General features: G+C 48.8%; 1 protein-coding gene across 1 annotated transcript in view; it reads right to left on the bottom strand.

Moving 5' to 3' along the window:
• Window positions 1-11,218, bottom strand: part of LOC148453840 (uncharacterized) — a 72,733-nt gene extending 61,515 nt beyond the window's left edge. The window contains exons 1-3 of the mRNA XM_088461624.1: window positions 11,132-11,218; window positions 10,391-10,831; window positions 5,387-5,444 (exon numbers count right to left, since the gene is read on the bottom strand). Coding sequence (XP_088317750.1) covers window positions 5,387-5,444; window positions 10,391-10,714 — 382 coding nt within the window. The 5' untranslated portion in view covers window positions 10,715-10,831; window positions 11,132-11,218. The remainder of the gene's footprint in view (window positions 1-5,386; window positions 5,445-10,390; window positions 10,832-11,131) is intronic.
• Between the last annotated feature and the right edge of the window lie 2,237 nt (window positions 11,219-13,455).

Raw genomic sequence — 13,455 nt, 5'->3', positions numbered from 1 at the left:
TCCGACCTAAGTTACTAAAAATAAATTGTAAAAAAATACCGTGGGAAGCCCTGTGATAATAACGCCACCTGGAGGTGGCGTTATCCAGGGTCTCCCCCTGTTACCGGGCTCCCACTCTGCTCTAACGGGGAGAGCAGAGGCGGGAGCCGGTACCAGTAATCAGCTATGTGGTCTAAGCAGACCGCAAGCTGATTGCTGTACAAAAAAGAAAAAAAAAATTAAACATTTTTTTTTTCCTTACCTGAATCCAGGGACCGGTGATCGGGCCTCCGGTGATGGCTCCTCTCCGGTCAGCTGGTCTCCCATAGTACACTGGGGCCCGGTCATCAGGTGATCGGGCCCCAGTGCAGTATGGGAGATCACCTGATCGGGAAGCCCGGAGAAGATCACCGGAGGCCAGGAGGATGCAGGTAAGTGTAATGAAGGGGGGGTCCGCGATCGCAGGAGGCGGGGCTTAGTGCCGGGGCTTAGCGTCGGTGGGGGGTAGTAGCGGTGGTCGGTCGGCGCATGCGCGGGCTCTTAGTCGCGGTATTTTTTCCAAAAATACCGCGACTAGAGTGCGGATGGGATCCGCAGGGACAGAGCTTTATCGCAAGCTCTGTCCCTGCAAGGGATTTATAGTAAATCCCTGTGATATTGCCTGAATTCACAATGCGAATTCACTCGGTAATATCACACTACAATCCGCATTCAATATGCGGATTGTAATAAATAGAGCCCTTTGTGTTTAAAGTTTGGATGGTGGATTAGGAAGGAGGATATGGAGTGACTCCTTTGAAATGTTTTGTGAGCTAGAATGATTGGCTAGAAGGAACACAGGGTGGATTTGCCCCCCTGTGATGTTGTGTGTAAGAATGACATAAAAAGAGGGACTGTGAGCCCTGTATGTGTACAACCCTGAAACTTCTTTGAGGAGAAGAATTGCTGCTTTATTTTCTGTGTGATATTCCCCTTCAGACGGAATCCTGCGACCAACAGAATTGCGCAAAACGCTATTCCGTTCTGCTGTTCTGGGTAAGAGCTCCGTGTCTCCAAGTTCAAGCCCTCTGCCAAGCTACCGTGCAGACCTGGTCCATTGCGAGGGATCAGGTGGGAACAGCCGACACCAATCAGGGGGTGTGGCCGCAGCTAGTCAAACGCATACGCAGCAGAAGCGGTTTCAGGTGCCGAGGGAGGAGCCTGAGGGTAACGTAAAAAGCGATTCCAAACGCCGATGGTAGAGTTTGGTGGTGGCAGCATCGTTACACGCCCACGGTGCAGGGGGCGGAGTCAGTGACAGGCGGTCACTGACAGTGAGTGGGAGTCCAAAATCGCTAACCTGTGACCAGGGCCGGCCTAGGCGAAAGGCGTCCGGTCACAGATATGATATGGCGCTGCCAGGCTGGCCAGCTTCTAAGGCTTCTATTTCAAGATGGATTCGTCTGACAATCAGACAAGCCCATTTGGCTGCATCAAAGCAACCACCTGCTTCAATCACAGCACATTCTACGCGCTCGGTGGGTCCTTCGTGGGCGGCTGCCCGCGGGGTTTCCACTTGGTCGGACCAGCATACTTTTACAAAGTTTTACTGTTTTGACACGGTTGCGGCTTCTGATTCACAGTATGGCCGTGCTGTTTTGCAGGGTTCTCAGCGCTCTCCCACCCGGGATGTGAGCTCTGGGACGTCCCCACTGTACTGAGACTCCAGTGTCCCCTAGTGGATGAAGGAGAAAACAGGATTTTGGTAATTACAGTTATATCCCTTTCTCCGATTCCACAGGGGACACTGGATGCCCACCCAGCGCTGTTCCACCTGCAGTTGTTATTGTTCTGCCAGGTTTGGACAGTCAGTTTTTTCTACAAGGTCTGCTTGATTTGTTTGCATATTTGTTTGTTGTTTATGTATGTTCTAGCTTCTCTTCTCCTCTGTTATTATATTTCCAGCTCTCCTCGGGCACAGTTTATTTAGACTGACCTGTAGGGGAGTATAGAGGGGGAGGAGCTAGCTACTATTCAAATTTATTACAGTGCCAGCTCCCGGTTATCCCACATCTATACCCCACTGTACTGAGAATCCAGTGTCCCCTGTAGAATCGGAGAAAGGGATTTAACGGTAAGTAAAAAAATCCTGTTATAAATATATATAGAGAGAGACAGAGACACACACAGTCAGGATAGGGGTCCCTCTCCTGGGGTAGATGGACTCCATCTTTACACACACAGCAGCCATAGAAACAAGACAAGTCGGGTTCTCGTACAAACTGGTCGGCGCCAGTCTTTATTTATTGTGCCAAATGAATATAAACAAAACAAACAAGTCATATCCCGGCTGGGCACTAGCTACACAGCAGATTCCCTCTCTATAATAAATGGTAGGGCCTATTGCCCTCACCATCAACAAAACACGTGCACAGTACTTACAAGGAAAATAACCAAGTGTCTCTGAACAGGCTAGTCTGCCTTCTCTCCCAGGTGTGAGACACTCAGCCACAAACAAACACAGCTTATATTAGCCATTTCCAGATGCAAGCCCTAATGAGCCTGTTACCAGGCTGGAAGGCTCAAAACCTGGATTGGCCTGTGGATGGAGCCCTCCCTTTCCACACATCCTCACCCCCAGGACCCAAACCGGCTTTTCTCTAAAGCCAACATTTCTAGTCTGTTTTTCCCAAACAGACTTCTCCTCTGGGTTTCAGAACACATATGACAGGAACCTAGGGCATATATAGAAGCCATTCCACACTTCTCCAGTGCTTCTGTCACAATATATATATATGTTTGACACTGGGCACACTGCCGAATGAGGGGAGGAGAGTCAGGATCGGTGGGTACGGAGCCATGATGGGGCAGGGGTGGTGGCTGGACACGCATATATATATATTTTATGGGTTGGGTATGAAATCCCAGCGGTCGGGATGCCACTGGTCAGAATCCCGACACCAATGACAAAACCAGGTAAGTCTAACCTCTACACCTAACCCTCCCTCCTCGGTGCCTAACCCCCCCTCCCTGCACTCTAAACCTAACCCTCCCCGATGCCTAACCTCCCCGCACCCTAACTCTCCCTCCTAGTGCCTAACCCTCCACCTAATGCCTAACCCCGCACCCTAACCTCCCGCTAATGTCCAATACTTACCTTCGGGATACCGGCGGTCAGGATTTCGGCGCCGGCATCCAGGACGCCGGGATGCTGACTACATCCCATATTTTATGTAGATTTTCCAGCGTTTCGATGCTGTATTATATCACATTGTCATATATGCACACACATATATATATATTATATATATGTGTGCACTATGAGGAGAGTGAGGGGGGATGAGAAGGGGGTGCGAACGTGTGGGGGAGCGATCACAGGGGGTTCCCAGTGTAATGAGTGAGTGAATGAATGAGTGGGGTGGGAGGGGGTGCGTGCGATCGCGGGTGGAGGGGGGTGCACGTCCTAGCGTGTGACCATGAAGACCTGGAGAGAGACTGCTGCGGCACTGATCCTCTCCCGCTCAGCTGCTGCCAGTGACAGGGATCTCGAGCTGACAGGGGCAGCACAGCCAGCAGACCGTGGTGATGTAGGCGTCTACTTATCGCTCAGTTGGGTGGAAAGCTCTCCTTACACTAGAACGATTAATTGGGAAAAATCAAACAGGTTTAATTTTCCAAACGAGCGGACCGACCGTTTTTCAGTGCGTGGTAGCAAACGAATGATTATCATCTGCTCTCACGCACTAGGCGACTATCACAACTAGCCGATTATCACAACTAGGCGACTATCACAACTACCCGATTATCACACACGGCGATTATCACAACTACCCGATTATCACACACTAGACGATTATCACAACTACCCGATTATCACACACGGCGATTATCACAACTACCCGATTATCACACACGGCGATTATCACAACAAGTTGGCTGGTTGGAATGATATTGGTCTAGTGTATGTCCAGTATCAGTCTGATCCTTCATTCTATATTGTACAAGAAACATGACAGGAATATAAAGAAGCAGCATAACCTGAGGTGAGAAGCAAAGGAAACAAAAGACAGTACATTAAGTGATACATATTATGTAAGACAGCTTTTGTGTCAGAGAACAATGTAACAATAACTGAGTTCCCTATATAACTGCTGTAGCCTGGGCAGAGCTGGTCAGTCAGTGCCAGAGGGGGTCATTCAGACCTGCTCGCGAGCGCTGGACGCTCGCAAGGGGGTCGATGTTGCCCCACTGTGCATGACGGAGGGAGCTCCGTCGTGCGCATTCGCGAGACCCGGGTCTCCGTCGCAACGGGTCTCGTACCAAAGGGGGCGTGCTGTCGATGGTGACTGACAGCACGCCACCTTTGGTGGGCGTGCCGGGGGCGTTGCTGCCAGACGGAGGCGTTCCCATGGGAACGCCTACCGTCTGAAGCCGGCCCCACTGACATCTCTAGTGATGTCAGTGGGAGTGATTTTGGCTCCAGGGCTTGCGGCAGGGAGACCCTACCCCAGGGTCTCCATCGCAAGCCCGATGGTCGCGATGGTCTTGACCATCGCGACCATCATGGACGCACGCATAAGCTGTGGGTGGTCACCCACAGCTATGCGAGCGTCCAGAAGGATGCTCCATTTTCATGGAGGAGGGCCCTGATTCAGAGCGTTTGGCTCTGAATCAGGCCCTGAGCTTGCACCAGATTAAATGCACCTGGGTTTGTAGCCATTTTCATCCTCCAAAAGTAGCCAGAAATATTACACTGGACGTGACGTACAGGACTGACAGGAATCGCTGGCTAATCGCAGCCACCTTTCTGCAAGTGTGCGGGGAGGACGGCTTCCATGACAGTAGGTAGGAGAATGGTTAGTTTGCAGCTGATTAATGGTGTATGAGAGCCTGTGTGCAGACATAGCAGCAGAACACATACATGAGAGTGCAGCACACACACCCCAGTGAGCACAGCACTGAGTATACTGTGTACACAGTCCGATCCGGTGACTGGAGAATGCTGCTTTCTAACTGCCTCGGTGGCAGCAGCCCTCAGTGTTACCCGTCAAGTGCTCTACCCACATAATGCCAGCTCCAGTGACCCCAGCAAGGCTGGCATCATGTGGGTAGATCACCTGACGGGTAACACTGAGGGCTGAGCAGGGAAAGCATCTCCTTCGATCGGGATGCCGGGCGCAGGGATTTGGTAGTCTAGATGCCGGCGGTCAGCATTGTGACCGCCGGCATCATAAACGTATACCGGCTGAAAGCTATTGAAGCAACATACACAGAGCAATGTATTTAGTAAAAGTTTCTGGAGGGCAAATAGAAGACAATGTTAAGTCATCTGAAGTGGACAACCCATATAAAAGCAAACTCAAGTATAATAATTATTACTATCACTGTGTATGGCTGGTATTCATATTACGTAGTATCACGCACTCACCTGCGGTCTGAGCGTCAGAGCCCTGCGCACTGTAACTGGTACCGAGATCACCGACCATCTGGGAAAAAATGACAAGAATGATAGTAACACAATTGTTATCTGTGTGATCAGTGCCGCTCTCTGTTATTCTTTTACAACTGTAAAGTTTGAGTCTTTTATACATACAATTATTACATGTTGTTATCCCGTGTTTATGTGTAATTGCACAGTGAGACTTCTCTTGTTATTGTGCTGTTTGCAATTCAGTACACAATGCACAGCCCCCATAGCCCATCCTTAAGGCCTTTCCACACGGAACCATATTGCTAATGATCTGACGGATTGGAACGATAAATCAGGAATATTGTTCAGTGTGTAGCACAATATCGTGCATTTCGCGCTCCCGTGGGGTCATCAGTCGCTTCGCCTGATCTTCCTACACGTTCAGGAGATCAGGCAAAGCGACTGACGATCCCATGCAGCGCCATGCGCAGGGGGGTGGCATATCGGACGGTCAGCCACCAGACTGCGCTGTGTGTAGGGACTGCCCAATATGTCGGCACTGGGATCGTGGGTCACATTGGCGGGTACACATCATACCGTATGTATAAGTACTGTGTTATTATCTCACTCCCAATGTAATGAGCCCTCCAGGATTGTAACACAATGCACACAAACACCACCCAATATGGGAGGATCGGGACAGTAACTTTATATCACAGCTCAGACTTACGGCAGGACAGCAGCAGCCTGTGCCGGTTCTCACTGCCCCGTCTGCTGATCATGTGTATACAGAAGGCGGCTGGGGCCAAACACAAGAAAATAATAATGATTTTGCTTTGTCACAATTCTAATGACTACAGTCGCTGCTGTTTCCATTAGAAATATTGGCAGCAGTTACACAGTATAAGGAAAAACCAGGACAGCAATGCTGTATGTCAGCCACTAGGGGGAGCGTGTGTTATCTCAATCCAGGTACGGAGGGACAACGTTTCCCAAACAGTCCTCAAGGCTCTCTGACAGTACAGATTATAAGGATATCATGCTTATTATTATTATTTAGAATAAATAATAATAATAATAGTCTTAACTAGACCTCAGTATAGGTGTATTTATTATTATGTGGCCATAAGGCTGACTTCCCTAGGCAAAGTGTCCCTAGAAATGTGATTTATTTATCTCAGTGAATACTGAGGGACACAAGGAGTTCCTTTACAAGTATAAATTAATTCCCTCTTGCTGGGAGCTGGGTGATATGTACGGTACATGTATGTGAGCGCTGTCATGTTACACTTACCTGTAATGTCTGGGAGACTAGAATTTTTGAGGAGTCCCATAGATTCTGAGAAAAGTGGGGTACCCCCCCTAACCCTGTCCACTTCCTAGCAGGACGGGATAATGAGGGGATATTACCAAAATGCATAGACAGAGCCCCACCCCTTACGCATAATGCTGTGACTCATGACACTGCACTGCTACGGAGGCCAAGTAATGCAATTTCCCACCTGACTACTCCAAGCTGGGCGCCTCCCGCTCACCCCAGTAAGACTTCTGGAAGCAGAAGCATGTAAGTAACGGGGGGGGGGCATGGTCGTAGTATCTGGGGCGGCACATGCACACGTGCGCTTTCCCTGTATTGTTTATGAAAAATACAGAGACGTGCGCTGCTGACGGGACTTGCAGAGACAGCGTTATTGTAATCTATGTCCCTGCATGCGGATGTTAGTACATCCATGTGATCACAATGCGAATTTAGTCAGAAATATCACACTACCACCGCATTATAAAGTATATATGTGGATTGTAGTAAATAGGGGCACACGAGTGTAATATCTGGCTGTGTCTATACTGACTCACCTGCTGCCTGTATGGTCAGAGATATCACACTACCACTGCATTATACAGTATATGTGGATTGTAGTAAATAGGAGCACACGAGTGTAATATCTGGCTGTGTCTATACTGACTCACCTGCTGCCTGTCTGTATGATCAGAGATATCACACTACCACTGCATTATACAGTATATGGGGATTGTAGTAAATAGGGGCTCACGAGTGTAATATCTGGCTGTGTGTATACTGATTCACCTGCTGCCTGTCTGTATGGTCAGAGATATCACACTACCACCACATTATACAGTATATGGGGATTGTAGTAAATAGGGGCACACGAGTGTAATATCTGGCTGTGTCTATACTGACTCACCTGCTGCCTGTCTGTATGGTCAGAGATATCACACTACCACTGCATTATACAGTATATGGGGATTGTAGTAAATAGGGGCACACGAGTGTAATATCTGGCAGTGTCTATACTGACTCACCTGCTGCCTGTCTGTATGGTCAGAGATATCACACTACCACTGCATTATACAGTATATGGGGATTGTAGGAAATAGGGGCACACGAGTGTAATATCTGGCTGTGTCTATACTTACTCACCTGCTGCCTGTCTGTATGGTCAGAGATATCACACTACCACCGCATTATACAGTATGTATGTGGATTGTAGTAATTAGGGGCACACGAGTGTAATATCTGGCTGTGTCTATACTGACTCACCTGCTGCCTGTCTGTATGCTCAGAGATATCACACTACCACCGCATTATACAGTATATGGGGATTGTAGTAAATAGGGGCACACGAGTGTAATATCTGGCTGTGTCTATACTGACTCACCTGCAGCCTGTCTGTATGCTCAGAGATATCACACTACCACCGCATTATACAGTATATGGGGATTGCAGTAAATAGGGGCACACGAGTGTAATATCTGGCTGTGTCTATACTGACTCACCTGCTGCCTGTCTGTATGGTCAGAGATATCACACTACCACCGCATTATACAATATATGTTGATTGTAGTAAATAGGGGCACACGAGTGTAATATCTGGCTGTGTCTATACTGACTCACCTGCTGCCTGTCTGTATGGTCAGAGATATCACACTACCACCGCATTATACAGTATATGGGGATTGTAGTAAATAGGGGCACACAAGTATAATATCTGGCTGTGTCTATACTGACTCACCTGCAGCCTGTCTGTATGCTCAGAGATATCACACTACCACCGCATTATACAGTATATGGGGATTGTAGTAAATAGGGGCATACGAGTGTAATATCTGGCTGTGTCTCTACTGACTCACCTGCTGCCTGTATGGTCAGAGATATCACACTACCACTGCATTATACAGTATATGGGGATTGTAGTAAATAGGGGCACACGAGTGTAATATCTGGCTGTGTCTATACTGACTCACATGCTGCCTGTCTGTATGGTCAGAGATACCACACTACCACCGAATTATACAGTATATGGGGATTGTAGTAAATAGGAGCACACAAGTGTAATATCTGGCTGTGTCTATACTGACTCACCTGCTGCCTGTCTGTATGATCAGAGATATCACACTACCACTGCATTATACAGTATATGGGGACTGTAGTAAATAGGGGCACACGAGTGTAATATCTGCCTGTGTCTATACTGACTCAGCTGCTGCCTGTCTGTATGGTCAGAGATATCACACTACCACCGCATTATACAGTATATATGTGGATTGTAGTAATTAGGGGCACACGAGTGTAATATCTGGCTGTGTCTCTACTGACTCACCTGCTGCCTGTATGGTCAGAGATATCACACTACCACCGCATTATACAGTATATGGGGATTGTAGTAAATAGGGGCACACGAGTATAATATCTGGCTGTGTCACCTGCAGCCTGTCTGTATGCTCAGAGATATCACACTACCACCGCATTATACAGTATATGGGGATTGTAGTAAATAGGGGCACACTAGTGTAATATCTGGCTGTGTCTATACTGACTCACCTGCTGCCTGTCTGTATGATCAGAGATATCACACTACCACTGCATTATACAGTATATATGTGGATTGTAGTAAATAGGGGCACACGAGTGTAATATCTGGCTGTGTCTATACTGACTCACCTGCTGCCTGTCTGTATGGTCAGAGATATCACACTACCACTGCATTATACAATATATGGGGATTGTAGTAAATAGGAGCACACAAGTGTAATATCTGACTGTGTCTATACTGACTCACCTGCTGCCGGTCTGTATGCTGAGAGATATCACACTACCACCGCATTATACAGTATATAGGCATTGTAGTAAATAGGAGCACACAAGTGTAATATCTGGCTGTGTCTATACTGACTCACCTGCTGCCTGTCTGTATGCTCAGAGATATCACACTACCACCGCATTATACAGTATATGGGGATTGTAGTAAATAGGAGCACACAAGTGTAATATCTGGCTATGTCTATACTGACTCACCTGCTGCCTGTCTGTATGGTCAGAGATATCACACTACTACCGCATTATACAGTATATGGGTTAGTACTAAATAGGAGCACACAAGTGTAATATCTGGCTGTGTCTATACTGACTCACCTGCTGCCTGTCTGTATGGTCAGAGATATCACACTACCACTGCATTATACAGTATATGGGGATTGTAGTAAATAGGGACACACGAGTGTAATATCTGGCTGCGTGCATACTGACACACCTGCTGCCTGTCTGTATGCTCAGAGATATCACACTACCACCGCATTATACAGTATATGGGAATAGTAGTAAATAGGGGCACACAAGTGTAATATCTCGCTGTGTGTATACTGACTCACCTGCTGCCTGTCTGTATGATCAGAGATATCACACTACCACCGCATTATACAGTATATGGGGATTGTAGTAAATAGGAGCACACGAGTGTAATATCTGGCTGTGTCTATACTGACTCACCTGCTGCCTGTCTGTATGGTCAGAGATATCACACTACCACCACATTATACAGTATATGTGGATTGTAGTAAATAGGGGCACACGAGTGTAATATCTGGCTGTGTCTATACTGACTCACCTGCTGCCTGTCTGTATGGTCAGAGATATCACACTACCACCACATTATACAGTATATGTGGATTGTAGTAAATAGGGGCACACGAGTGTAATATCTAGCTGTGTCTATACTGACTCACCTGCTGCCTGTCTGTATGGTGAGAGGAGCCTTTCCCTGCTATCCGCTGCTTTTCCTGCCCAGTTACTGTCCCCTGTGTTATGCTGAGAGCAGGGTGCTGGGACGGCGAATGGATTCCAGGGTTACTTAGACGTCCAGCATCTGCCAATGTGACCGTCTCTTCTACAACATGTCGCTGAGACCCTGTGGGACTTATCTCCTTTACAGTGGATCCCTGGAACACCGGTGGGATCCAGTCCTGGGGGCCGGAGAACAGATCACTGTGGGCCGATGATGCGAGGAGGATAAACCGCAGCACTTGTAATACACAATAAGTAGCCCTCATTCTGTGAGCTCTGTACAGCTTGGAGTGACCCCCTCAGATCCCCTCAGCTACAGAGAACGAGTGACAGGCTGAGGCTCTGGGGGGCGTCAGGGAACTCTCCAGGTGAGAAGACGGAGTCTGAGGAGTGAAAGAAAACCCAAAATGTCAGATAAAGCAGAGAATTAGCAAAGGAATGGGGTGAATATGAGCAGATACTATGGAGAGAGAGAGATAGGGAGTGCAGGAGACATGTCCCACGTAGAGAAGGGTCTCATACCGCACACATGAGAAGATAAAGTGTAATGAGGTCCCAGGGGGCTGATGACAGCAGTAATAGGGAAGAATTGATGGGGTGTGAGAGCACTGATGGGTCAGAGGCTGCCAGGAGAACCCGCAGGTACAGTAAATGGGCTCAGTAACTATGAGTAATGTACCAACCTTTACACCCTATGTCCTATCACCAGGACTGGGCAGGAGAGGACTCAGATCCAGGCACAAGGAACCGACAAAGTAACTTCCTCTCCCCTCATATCTCTCCTAATGCTCCTTCCCTCAGGATAATTCCTCAGACCCTCCCCAGGAGCACAGTCTGCAGCAGGATCTAATTAGTAGCTGAATGCATGGAATGAAATGTTTTCCCTTGTGAGGGGAGACTGGGAGACATAAACAGCCAAAATGTATACAATGCTGACCTCTCCCCTCCTCCTAATACACAGACATCAGGACACACTGACCTCTCCCCTCCTCCTAATACACAGACATCAGGACACACTGACCTCTCCCCTCCTCCTAATACACAGACATCAGGGGTCACACTAACCTCTCCCCTCCTCCTAATACACAGACATCAGGGGTCATACTGACCTCTCCCCTCCTCCTAATACACAGACATCAGGAGACACTGACCTCTCCCCTCTTCCTAATACACAGACATCAGGGGTCACACTGACCTCTCCCCTCCTCCTAATACACAGACATCAGGGGTCACACTGACCTCTCCCCTCCTAATACACAGACATCAGGGGACACACTGACCTCTCCCCTCCTAATACACAGACATAAGGGGTCACACCGACCTCTCCTCCTAATACACAGACATCAGGACACACTGACCTCTCCTCCTAATACACAGACATCAGGACACACTGACCTCTCCCCACCTCCTAATACACAGACATCAGGACACACTGACCTCTCCTCCTCCTAATACACAGACATCAGGACACACTGACCTCTCCCCTCCTCCTAATACACAGACATCAGGGGACACACTGACCTCTCCCCTCCTTATACACAGACATCAGGGCACACTGACCTCTCCCCTCCTCCTAATACACAGACATCAGGGGTCACACTGACCTCTCCCCTCCTAATACACAGACATCCGGGGTCACACTGACCTCTCCCCTCCTCCTAATACACACATCAGGGCACACTGACTTCTCCCCTCCTCCTAATACACAGACATCAGGGGTCACACTGACCTCTCCCCTCCTCCTAATACACAGACATCAGGGGTCACACTGACCTCTCCCCTCCTAATACACAGACATCAGAGGTCACACTGACCTCTCCCCTCCTCCTAATACACAGACATCAGGACACACTGACCTCTCCTCCTCCTAATACACAGATATCAGGACACACTGACCTCTCCCCTCCTAATTCACAGACATCAGGATACACTGACCTCTCCTCCCCTCCTAATACACAGACATCAGGACACACTGACCTCTCCCCTGCTCCTAATACACAGACATCAGGACACACTGACCTCTCCCCTCCTCCTAATACACAGGCATCAGGGGACACACTGACCTCTCCACTCCTCCTAATACACTGACATCAGGACACTCTGACCTCTCCCCTGCTCGTAATACACAGACATCAGGACACACTGACCTTTCCCCTCCTAATACACAGACATCAGACACACTGACCTCTCCTCCCCTCCTAATACACAAACATCAGGACACACTGACCTCTCCCCTCTTAATGCACAGACATCAGGACACACTGACCTCTCCCCTCATAATACACAGACATCAGGACACACTGACCTCTCCTCCTAATACACAGACATCAGGGGACACACTGGCCTCTCCCCTCCTAATACACAGACATCAGGACACACTGGCCCTGATTCAGACCCACTCGCAAGCGGCTGTCCGCTCGCAAGTGGGTCAATGTTGTGCACTGCGCATGTGCACGACGGCGGGAGCTCCGTCGTGCGCATGCACCAGACACGACGAGCAAAGGAAAGTCCTTCGCTCGTTGTGTCTGATCAAAGGGGGCGTGCTGTCGATGTTGATTGACAGCACGCCCCCTTTGGTGGGCGTGCCGGGGGCGTTCCTCCCTGACGGGGGCGTTCCCAAGGGAACGCCTACCGTCAGAAGCTGGCCCACTGACATCACTAGTGATGTCAGTGGGAGTGATTTTGGCTCTGATAGAGCCAAAATCACTCCGGGCCTTGCGGTTGAAAACCTCAACCGCAGGCTCCGGCTTGCAGTTTCGATGGGCGCGATGGTCAAGACCATCGCGGCCATCAAACTGCACCCTCGTATAGGCTGTGGGTGGTGACCCACAGCTATACGAGCGTCCAGGGGGATGCTCCATAGTTATGGAGGACGGCCCTCATTCAGAGCGTGCGCTCTGCTCAGAGCGTACGGCTCTGAATGAGGGCCACTGACCTCTCCTCATAATACACAGACATCAGGACACACTGACCTCTCCCCTGCTTCTAATACACAGACATCAGGACA

The sequence above is a fragment of the Taudactylus pleione genome, unplaced genomic scaffold (assembly GCF_031769625.1).
Source record: "Taudactylus pleione unplaced genomic scaffold, aTauple2 ptg001082l, whole genome shotgun sequence".
NCBI classification, from domain to species: domain Eukaryota; kingdom Metazoa; phylum Chordata; class Amphibia; order Anura; family Myobatrachidae; genus Taudactylus; species Taudactylus pleione.
The sequence above is the reverse complement of the archived record's forward strand: the minus strand, read 5'-3'. Positions and strand labels throughout refer to the sequence as shown.